The 12,306-nt window shown below is 27.3% G+C and overlaps 1 protein-coding gene across 1 annotated transcript in view; it reads left to right on the forward strand.

Moving 5' to 3' along the window:
* The window catches only part of LOC107436518 (bifunctional 3'-5' exonuclease/ATP-dependent helicase WRN), a 48,832-nt gene that overhangs the window by 20,874 nt on the left and 15,652 nt on the right, over positions 1–12,306 (forward strand). Inside the window, 7 exon segments of the mRNA XM_071180069.1 lie at positions 5,268–5,350; positions 5,503–5,609; positions 5,690–5,796; positions 7,164–7,324; positions 8,028–8,119; positions 9,298–9,370; positions 10,989–11,097. Of these exon segments, the coding sequence (XP_071036170.1) occupies positions 5,268–5,350; positions 5,503–5,609; positions 5,690–5,796; positions 7,164–7,324; positions 8,028–8,119; positions 9,298–9,370; positions 10,989–11,097 (732 nt within the window).

Raw genomic sequence — 12,306 nt, forward strand, 5'->3', positions numbered from 1 at the left:
ATGGACCTTATGTTAATTGGAAATTCTATGAGAAGCTTCAATGTGAATTAAAAGAGGAATATTCCCACCAAGTCATATCCATTGGCAGTTGTGGATTACACATAATGAATAATGCATTTAAACATGGCGAAAATGCCACTTCATGGCATATTAATGAAATTCTTTCTTCTCTTTATTGCAGGGTTGGGTTTTTGACGTCAAAAAGTGGTTTTTGACATGACAAGGGTATAATACTGGTTTAAACCGTCAAAAACCCGTCAAAAATGTCAAAAACTGAAGTTTGCCAAGAAAATATATAAACTTCAAAACTACCAACAGTTGCCATGCATTATATTGAAATTTAATTATACTATAGGTAATCAGCAGGTTTTAAAATATTTTTTAATTAAAATTAAGGTAAAATAACAGATTTAAAATCTCAGAAATTTATATTCAAATGCATGTGCAGAAAAATTTTGCACAAAAATTGTTTAAATATTTATATTTTAAAAAATTTTTTTTTTCTTTTTGATACTTAAGAAAATTAAAAGTTTATTACTATGCATTTTTGACATATAAGGAACATATAACTAATATTTATAAGGAACTTACAAGTTATGTTGTATAAATACAAACTTGATATAAGATACAAGTGTATAAAAAATTTTTTTTAATGTTATACCGAATATCTTTATTATCCAGTATGTTAATTTGAATTTAAAAGTAGTTATATTTATGAATAATGATAAATATAATTCATATTGTTTATTATATTTATTTATAATTATTACACTTATCATTTTAAAACAATTTTTATCTCTTAATTTTTTTTTCTCCACTTGTATTAAGAATACAAATAATGCATATCTTGAAAGCAAGAAGTAATTATTCAACAGCTGAATATTTAGATATTCAACAAAACTATATAGTATTCAGCAAAATGAAATTCACAAGTATTTGGATAAACTAAATTTTCAGCATAGTAAATGAATAGGCTGAATATACTGTAAATCGACACTAACTACTCTGTGTATTTAACAGAAAGCACTTAAATTTGTATTGTCTTATGTTAAAAAGATTATTAAGAAGATTTAAAAGAATATTAAAAAGATTTTTCTTTAAAAGATGTCTAATGTACAAAACTGCTAATGTTTATCTTTAAAAATGTCTAATTTTTAGTATAATCTATACTATACACTAAATTTGGTTATAAATAAATTTCTTAATAATATCACTGCAGATTTTCAATAACACATGAAAATGAATACATAATATTACAAAAGATGTGAGCTTTCAAAAGTACAAGATTTTGGTTACTATTCAAAATATAAGTGTTTCTTCAAAATTTTAAATTTATTTTTTCTAGAACATATTTAGAAACACTATCCTTTATAAAAAATATATAAATTTTATGTATTAATTAAATTTCACATATGAATATAGGTTTTTGACATTTTCGACATTTTTGACAGTGAGGTTTTTGACGTGACGGTTTAAACCATGGTTTAAACTGTCAAAAACCTGCCAACCCTGCTTTATTGGTTGTTTCAGGACAGCCCTGCAAGGACTTCTGACTTTTTGTCACTGTCTTCTCTTAAAAAGATGCCATTAAAGTTTTGCAAATGTAGATGGCTCGAAAATATCCCTGCAGTAGAAAGAGCCATTGAAATGTGGTCAGATGTTGAATCATATGTAAAGTGTGTAGACAAGGGGAAGTTTTCCAAAATAAGTAGCAAAAGTTATCTGACCATTAGGGAAGCTGCGCAGGACAAGTTTACTGTTGTGAAGTTTAATGTTTTTTTGGCCATAGCAAAAATTATAAAACATTTTCTTAAGACCTACCAGAGTGATGCACCTCTTTTACCATTTTTCTCTGAAGATACACTTAATATAAGCAAGCAGTTAGTTGTCTTTTTTAGCGTTTATAAAAAAGAAACCATGGAAAATTTTTCAAATGCTGCAAAGCTCTGCAAGTTTGATTTTTCAGATGAAATAAATTTCAATCAAGTGAATAAGATAACTCTAGGATTTGTTGGGGACAGTTGTGTTAAGCAGCTTTTGAAAAGAAACAGTTTGCTCTCAAAAGATGTGTTTAATGTCCGCATAGAATCCAGAAGTTTTGTGACAAAACTTCTGGAGAAGCTGTTGAGTAAATGTCCAATTAATTATTGCTTAGTAAGGAATGTGTCCTGTTTCAATCCAAGAAAAATGGCACTTCAGCCTGAGACTTGTCAAAAGTCTTTAAAAAAACTTTTGATGAACTTGAATGAAAAAAAAGTTGTTGTGGATAAAGAATGTGATGAAGTAATTTTTCAATTCAAGCATTTTATTGAAACCATTGTAACTTGCAATAAGTCTTCTTTTCAAAATTTTTCTACCGAGAATGATAGGGTAGACACCTTTTTCCATAGTTTTATCAATCAGAACAAGAAGGCTTATGATAAATTATGGCATGTTATGAAAGTAGTTTTTACTCTTTCACATGGTCAAGCATCCATTGAAAGAGGTTTCTCGTTCAATAAAAAAATTGAGGTTGAGAATATGATACAAGAATCATATGTTTCTCAAAGAATCATTAAAGATACTATAAGATGTTACGGAAGCATTCTCAATGTACCCATTACAGATGATATGAGAAGATCAGTGTCTATGGCTCGTTAAAGGTATTTAAGTAGTCTAGAGGAAAAACGCAACAATGAGAAAAATGAAGAGAAACAGAAGAAAAGAAAGGCTATTGTAGAGGAGGTGGATTTTTTGCGATCTAAGAGGGCTTACTTAGAAACTGATGTTACCCAAATGGAGAAGACATATGAAAACCTGACTGAAGAAGCTGAGAGAAAGAAAAACATTGATTTATTCATCAGATCAAATTCTATTAAAAAAGCTATTAACGAAAAAAATCAAGAGCTAAAAGAACTTGATAGCAAACTAACTGAAGTAACTAAAGCATTAAACAAATGTGATTAATTTTTGTTTGCATTGCAATCATGGGTCGTCAATCAAAAAGTTTGGACACTTTAAGTTTCAATTTAATTTCTCTATTTTTTATGGAGTAATTATGTAAGTTTTCATGACTAATAAATGTTTCATAGCTAAATACTTTTTTTTTGTGTGAGAATCAGAATATTATTATGTAAAGTTAGTTTTTCACGATCAATTACTTTAGATGATTGTTGGACTTGGATGACATTTTGTTTTTTAAACATTTTTGTTAAAGTGCAATGTTTTATTATATCATTAAAGTGCAATGTTTTTATTATGTCATTAAAGTACAACGCATATTATATCAAATTCAAGTGCAATGTTTATTACTTTATCTAAGATTGAAGTGAAATATTTTCATTAATTAAGAATTTTTGTTAATAAAGTCATATTGTATTATTTTGTTTGCTTCTTATCTCTTAAGAGACAACACCAAATATTTCCATTCTATTGCTTCCTTTCATTACTTTATAAAATAAGTAAGCTATATATGGTTCATGAATATGTTCCTTTTAATTTTTATTTTCAGAAAGAATTGTTGCTGCATAACATTTAGAGAAGGTTGTGTAAATTATGGATGAATTAATTTTATAATTTCAGAAATGATGTTTAATAGAGGAGAGGAGGGGGTTATGGAATACCTAAGATTTAGTTCTGTCTCTCTCATGCAGCCATCACGTGGAAATACCCAGGATTAAAGAAATCCTCTCTTCACCATTAACACCTCATTACCATTAGTTATAGCTTGTGCTGAAAATGATTTTGTGAATTAATATTTAAAATGAGTAGGGTTTTAAAAAAAATATAAATGCTAGTCCATTGAACATATAGTCTCTTCTCTCCATATAGGCAAAGCATTTAGGTATTATATTTGAAATTAATTATTGCCACAACAAGCATTGTTGCTTCTAGTAAAATAGAAGAGAATAATTTTTAAAATTGGTCTTAGATTAAGGTCCTTGAAAATTTTGTTGAGGTCCTTGAAAAGTCCTGGAAAGTCCTTGAATTTCAATCTCATCATAGAGTGGGAACCCTGACAGAGACAAGAGCAAACTTTTTCATTACCATGGAAAATCATAATACTTATATAATCATAATAGTATTAAATCATAATACTCTTATAGAAAAAACTTATTTCATAAAAATATCTGATTAATAAGAAATTATACATTGTTATTCCTCAGAATTGAAAATGTTTACGAATCTAACGTTGTGTGCCATCAACAGTGATATAATTCTTGTAGTCATGAAAATGATTTTTAACAAATCAACCACTTTTTTTCTGTATGGAAAAGCAAGAATTGATCAAGGCTTCCTATTACATCATATAACAGTTCCTTTTTTTTATAACTGTCATTGAACAGCTGACCCAATTTTGGGTTTACGACTACCAATATTCAACTCTGTAGCCTTGTAATTTTGAACCCAATATAGAAGACAAGGGAACTCCTGGAGCAAGTATTCAGGAAATTTTGCCTTTGTGGAGGATTTTTTGATTAAACTTCCCTTACTTGCATTACATGGAGAAGAAAACCTCCCACAGTCAACTTGATGTCAAGGGGACTCTAACCCATGATCTGCCTACCACTGAGGATATTTTACGTCAGCACTGTGGTCGGTGCAAGCCAGATGCGGAATTCGAATCGACCAATCGTTGCTGGGATTCAAACCGGATCACCTTATTCGAAGACGAGCGCTCAATATCCTGAGCCACCACCGATCAACAGAAAAGTCTTGACTTTACCATCCACATCTTGATATAATTAATAATTTAAACTAACACACCCAAAACTTTCTTTTAAAAAAAAGGCTGACAATTTTACTTGCTAAAGCATGTTTGTAAAGAATACTGTGAATGTTACTGCAATATTCATATTTTTTTCAATCATTATTATTATTATAATTATTTTTTTAATTTTGTTAATTCATTTTATTATTTTTGGATCTAATAATTTTTTCTCCAAATTTGCCTCACACCACTCCAGGTGTCAATTTCAGTTTTTGAAATATTTTAAGTTGATGAACTGAGAGGCAAAGGAATTACTCTTAGATTAATAGCCTTTACTTCTCTCAATCATTGATGAGTATTGAAGAAGCAATTTCTTTCAGTGTTGATTTTTCCCCTAACAGACAGCACACAAATCTTAAATTTGGTGTTTTGTCTCTTGAGTATAACATTGTTCAAATAATTAAACATTTGTGTTTATAAGCATTTTCAATATTTTAGTTCTAAACTGTTGTTATACAAATTAATGCAATTGATTTTATTTGCTATTTGTATATTAAAATAGTATTATATATTTTAGGGGGAAGCACAAAGTTATCTACATAACTCCAGAATTTGCTGAAAATGCTGTTTCATTATTGCAAACATTAGATAAAAATGTTGGTAAGATATTTAAGGAATTAATGTTAATTCAGTTGGATATTTCATCTTTTTATTTATATATGTATATATATTGAATTTCAAATATCAAATCATTTTTTTTTCCTAGTTTGCTTTCAATGCTTTTTTCCTTATTTTGTTAATATGAATTTCAGGAATTGTCCTGTTTGCTATTGATGAAGCGCATTGTGTTTCTCAATGGGGGCATGATTTTAGAAGTTCATACCGAAATCTAGGGTCGCTGCGTAGAACATTTAGTCATGTATGTTTTGAAAATTGGCCAATATAAAGAAACACTTAATGTATTTTTTTTTATACTAAAAAGTTTGTATCATTGTTTAGGTTCCTTTTATGGCTGTAACAGCAACTGCCACTCCAACTGTTTTAAACGATATTTGTACTTCCTTAAATCTACGAAATCCTGTTAAAGTAGTTTCAAGTTTTGATAGGTAACTTAATTTACTTATAACTAATAATCCTAACTTAATTTTTTTTCAGCATCACTCTCTTATTTAATGTAACTTGTTTAAATGTAACAACATTTACCCCAAACGTAAGCAATACTTGAAATTTTATAAAGCAAAGATATCCTCCTAAAGTAGTTTTAATAGGTAACTTAACTTACTCATAACTAATAAACATAACTTAATTATTTCCCTTTCGTATTTAATGTATTTTGTTTAAATATAGCAGCATTTGTCCCAATACTTGCAATTTTATAAAGCAAATCTATCCTGAAGTAGCTTCAGACTCTGATAGTATGTTTATATCTTTATTATAACTTAATTTCTTTTAACATATGTCTTTAATTTAATGTAACTGTCATTGCTGTAACAGCAACTGCACATAATATTGAGAAAAAATTGTAGTTTTATAAAGTTTAATTTGTTAAACATTTCTTACTACTATGTTATACGGTTAGTCGTAAAGAGAAAATTATGGGCTATACTAACCTCAAAGTAATTTCTAAGCTATTTCACCGTTTCTCGTAGGTTTGCTTAGTTACCCAAAAAATTGCTTTTTTTATTTCGTCTGACTGTCACTTTTTTTGTCTGATATTATAATTCCATGGCTTCTCTATACTTAACGTACGTAAAAAATTTAGGCTCCGTGTTCTGAAACTGAGATTTCACGTTCCCAAAGCTTTCATCAATGAAAAATTCCATCAGATCTATCTCCTTCGTTGATGTCATGTTTGTTTGAAGTTGTAAATATCATCACATCGAATTGAAATGTCATAAAATACTAATCATCTGGTTGATCCAAGTTTGAATTGCATTTAGTTACAGGCAATTTTTTCTCTGTAGAGAAACTGTTGCTGGTAATTTGACCAACTGTGTTTTCTATATTACATTTTATGAATTTTTTGTGGATGTTGATATGATTGCGCTAACATTTGTTTTGAATTGATTATTGTAGATAATTTTCATCATGTGATAACTCTATTAAAGTGACTGGATCCTTCCATCTTGTTTTTTGACACTAAAAATAATCTGCTACGTTATGGAGTATGATCTTTGTATGTTTGCTCAGTTGCTGATAATTTGAGCAACTGTGTACATCACATTAGCATTTTTGAGCAATTTTTAGTGGAAGTTGAGGATACAATTAGGCTTGTGATTGGCTTACCGGTTTCGCTGTAGATCATTTTCATCATGTGATATCCCTTTTAAAGTGACTGCATCATTCCATCAATGATGTTTTTTTATGGTTACATTCTTTACTAGGAACAAGAATTTTTTACATTAAACTTTTTTTATGTTTAGGTTTTTTATATTATTATTAATTATTTTATTACTGTTCTAATTACTTTTAGGCCCAATTTGTATTTGGAAGTCAGCATGAAGAGTAACTCAATAACAAATGATTTGCTGAGAGTGATGACTAAAAAAAATGGCAAGCCTAGTTTTGCAGGACCAACGATTATTTATTGTCCTACTAGAAATGCAACTATAGAGGTTCACAAGAAGATTCTAGGTGAGTAATCTTATTTAAAAATATCTGTTTAAACATTGCAGCACATTAAAATTATACGAAAACTAAATTACATATGTCGGAAAATTCTAAAAAATATAAATGAATGTTTTAATATCTTTCGACCTTATTTTTCATCAAGCTTTTCTGCATTTTTAAGTATAAAATTGTTATTTTTATGCGTGCAGTATTTTGTGTATGAAAACATTACTCTAAAAATATAAACTTTTTTTACAGTAAAAAAATATATACATATATAATTTTATGCTTCACAAATTATTGCTGCATAAAAAATGTTCCATGTTTGGTTATTGTGAAAGGCCTTAGCTTTGATCCTTCAAATTTTGTTAAAGTTGTAATCAAGAAATTTTATATAATTATTATAGTTTTTCTTTTAATAAGAAAAGCTTTCTTGAAAAATTATATGTTTTGATTTATTGAAATTATTATTATCCATTAAATCAAAGATAGTTATTAATTTATTGCATTTTTTTTCTTCTTAAGCATAATAAAAAATAAGTATATAGAAGGAACTCCAGTAATAAAATTTTTGTTAGTGTCTAAATGTTAATTTCTTGTAATCTGAATTTAATTCGCTCATATCAAATAATATTCTCATAGATACAATTCTTAAAAATACTTATTTTTGAAAAATTATTTTTTTGATAGTTAAATTTTAAAATTAAGTTTACCTGTTTTATTCTAGATATGAATGTATCTTGTCAAATGTATCATGCAGGAATGACACCTTTACAACGCAAGACTGCTCATCGAGAATTTGTTCACGACAAAGTTGAGGTAAAATTCCTGATCGTACATTTACAACATTACCATAAAACATGTTTTTATTTACCATATGTTTTACACCACAATAAATTTAGAAAATTTATGTTTCTTAAAAATTTCTTAATAATTTAAATGTAATGTACTAACATAACTCCAAGAATCAACTAAAATGATAATCAAGTTTCATAAACTGTGGTGGGAACTATATAAAATCTTGAACTGGAGTATACACCATTTTCCATAGTGATTAGAATATTGGTTCCCAAACTATTTCAATTTCTTCCCCCCTCTTTACTATTTCTAGAGGCTCATTCCCCTTTTCAAAAACACATAGATATACAGTATTTATTGAGATTTTGACTATTTTGTAACATGTTTTAAAATTTAACAACAAAAGCAGTGCTCATGCTTTCTTAGTTTTTTTTTCTTCATATTAGCAAACTAAGTTCTTTATTCATTGTGATGAGTGTGTAAGTTTTTAATTCATTGTGATCAGAAATGAACGTCCTTTTCCATAATGGTTAGAACATCTGGCTACAAGACCTAACTGATGATTTCTGGGCCCTAGATCGAAATTCAGTGCAAGCCCTTTTTTCAAAAATAGCATAAGTGTAATTTTCATACTTTGTAAGCTATTTAAAAAGCTAATTACTAATTATTAAAGCTACAACTAAAGTTAATTTATTTTTTGATTCTTGAAGTATCACTTTTAATTACTAAATTATTAGTTTTCAAGCATTTTATTAATGCTAACTTTTGTTGCAAATTCAATGTTAATTGGCTAATGTTATTATTGACTTGCAGTAAGCATAATAGCAAAAAACAGTTGTGAAATATTGCAAACCTAAATATGAGAAATTTGCAGATAATTATTTTAAAAAATTATTAAAGATAAATAAAAAAGAATGCAAAAAAGAAAGTTTAACTTTAAATAAAAAAATATGTAGAACTTTTTGTAAAAATTTTTAACCTGGCCAAAAGGCAATTGTCCCTTTCTACCCCCCTCTTTTAATACAGCCTTCAATATACTGGCTTAAATATTTTTATTTCTAAGATATGTAAAACCAACAGAACATATTTACCTTACTTAGGTTTGATACTATTCCTTGACAAAGACATTGCTAAAATAATTCCGATTCACAATCTGTCTTTATGTCCTACACTTATAGTTTTATTTTCTCTCCATTTAGGTTGTTGTTGCAACTGTTGCTTTTGGTATGGGCATTGACAAGCCTGATGTCAGACGTGTTATACACTATGGTGGTATGTAATTTTTAATTTTTTAAACTTTTTTTAAATTAACATTTAAAGAAAAAAATGTTTTTTCCAAAGGTATAAATTATAAAATTTTTAAAATCTCATTTTTTAAACTTATAGTATTTTTTCATAATGTCACAATTGCAAGAAGCTTAATAGTTTGTATTAATTCATGGAACATATGTTATAATGTTTTTTTTTAAGCAGAACTCATTTAGAATTTGAAAATAATGATAGAATATTCAATCGATTTTCAAAGTATTTTCAATTTAAGGAAATAGCTCTAATCCTCTAAATAGAAATTCTAATATTATTTTTAAAATAAATGATTGTTTAAAATATATTTTTTAGTTCATATTTAAGAAACTTGTAAGTAACGAGTTGATTATTTTATGAAGTAATTTTTCTTCATCAATTTTTGCACTGGAAAAAAATAGTGTGTGAAAAAGCTGTAATATTTAATATGTGTGGAAAAAAAGATCTAATATTAAAATGCTTAAAAATATACTTTTTTAAAAATATTTATGTAAATTTAGTAGAATTCCAAGTATCCTAACTTCAGTCATGTGGATATTTTCTTTATAAAAGTAATAGAAGGCTATTTAATTTTTTAAGAAAGATTATCTGAAAATTAATTTTTACTGGTAGGTGGTTATCTGCAGATTTGATACTGCAGAAAATATTGTAAAAATATATGCGAAACATTACTTTTGTATTTATTAAATAAAAAATTCATATCAGCAAAATACTATTTTTTGTAACTTACATCATTTTTTATTAGTTTATGATTTTGAAAAATATAAGGTAAATTAAAAATAGAAGATAAGTTCATTCAAATTCTTAACTTTTTCAACTAATTTTAATTCAATGGAAAGTTCTAAAAAAATTTTAAGTATTCTCCATTTCTTGCTTTGCAAACATTATTGGTTCCAATCAAAGTATTTCCCATGAAACTTTGGTTGTGGTCCACATTAAAATTTTAAATTAAATTTTATTTTTCTATTCTAGTAGCCTATGTTATTGATTAAATCTTTAAAATGAAAATAATGTGTATTAAAAATTGAGTGCTGATAACTCAGGGTAACCAGCTGGTTTAGGACTTTTTTTCCCCAATATTGATATTTACCTATATTGTTTAAAAATTGCTAAGAAGCACACTATTCATACCTGTGGAGGTCATTTTTAATTTTTATTATGTTTATAAAATGTAAAATATATAGAAATGAATCTTTGCAGGCACTGCCATTTATTGTGTTTTTGATCAAGGCACATAATTATGTGCTTAAGAATTATTTTTAGCTATAACAAATGCAGGCATAACTTTAAAATTTATTTAAAATAGCGTAATTTAGAATTTTGTATGTGTGCACAAATTTTATTGAAAGCAAAAGTGGGGTGAATTCACAAATGCTAAAAACAATTGTGATGAGAGACTTATCTTTACGCATTAGAGTTGAGTCTTACTTTATACACTTTCTATAGATCTTAAAATGAAGTTAATGAAATGAACTTAAATGAGATAGAACTTAAATGAAATTTTGCAGTGTGTTTGCTTCAAGATATAATTACAAAGTAATTAGTTGGTGAATAAAATATTTACTTTGAATTTTTATTCTAATCCTAGCACCAAAGGATATTGAGTCTTATTATCAAGAAATAGGTAGAGCTGGCCGTGATGGTTCTCCAAGTATTTGCCAAGTCTTCTATTCCAATGGAGATTTTGTTACTTCGAAGTTAGTTATTCTTATAACTGTTTCTTTTTTAGATTTATCTATATAAAATTTTATCTGAAATAGTATCTTAGTTTATGACCGGCGTTGAAAAATCTAGCTTTTTTTTGGTTTACGACAATCTATGTTCAACTTAGTTGCCTGGTAATTTTGAACCTGACTCAGAAGACCAGGAGACACCTGAATCCAGCATTGAAACAAACTAGTCTTTGTGGAGAACTTTTTGAACTTTCTTTTTTTTTTACACAGAGAAGAAAACCACTAAAGTCACTTTGATTCATTCTTTTATTGGATTAGATTTTTTTTTTAATGCGTATGACATTTTTATGATTGGTTGAATATACAAGGCCCCTTTTATTAGATGTAATTTTCAATGAATAACATTTAAGTTTCATAAATAACTAAATGTTTATTCAAATAATAATCAAAACAGAAAAAGGTATTTATATTTTTGTGTAGGTATGCTTGTTGTTCATCCAAAAAGCCATGAATGATTGCAAAAATTTCTACAAATTCAAAATAAAAATTTAAGTTGCACCATTTTTAAACCTGATGCAAGTTCTATACATTTGTTAAAGTAATTTTCATAACTGGTGACATGTTTTTTTTATTAAGTCAATGTCATACTCATTTGCTGCCAATGCTTCTGAAAGATCAATCTCTTTCGAACTGAATATATTTTTAAATCTCATTTTGTTATTAGTTGTAAACATTTACTTTTTACATATCTTTACAAATGAATTAATTTGTCATTTTATTTACTGTTTAGTTTTTTTGTGCTTTCTATTTCATCAAAGCAAAAAATCCTAAGAGCACAAATCTGTGAATTATTACAAAATGACTTGTTTTGCATAATTCTGCTAGAAATATCCTTTTTTTGTCTTTTGTTTATTTTGAGCACACATCTCAAAAAATTTAAAATAAATATATTTTCCGATTATGTCTGCCTTGTGCTTAGGACCCCTAAGCCTAACTTTTATAAATGTTGTAAACTTTATGGTTTGTGAAAATGCTTTGTAAATGTATATCATAATATCTCATTTTTTTAATGTTGTATAAGTTTTTTAAAACTATTTCATTATTGCGTTTTCATCTCTTTTTTTTTTCTTTCTCATCTACGAATTTTTATTATCTCATTTTTTGGAAATCCTGACAATTAATATATGATGTTATTTTGTAGCCAAAGTTTTGAAATACTGTTAACTTAATTTG

This window comes from Parasteatoda tepidariorum, chromosome 4, assembly GCF_043381705.1.
Source record: "Parasteatoda tepidariorum isolate YZ-2023 chromosome 4, CAS_Ptep_4.0, whole genome shotgun sequence".
Lineage (NCBI taxonomy): Eukaryota > Metazoa > Arthropoda > Arachnida > Araneae > Theridiidae > Parasteatoda > Parasteatoda tepidariorum.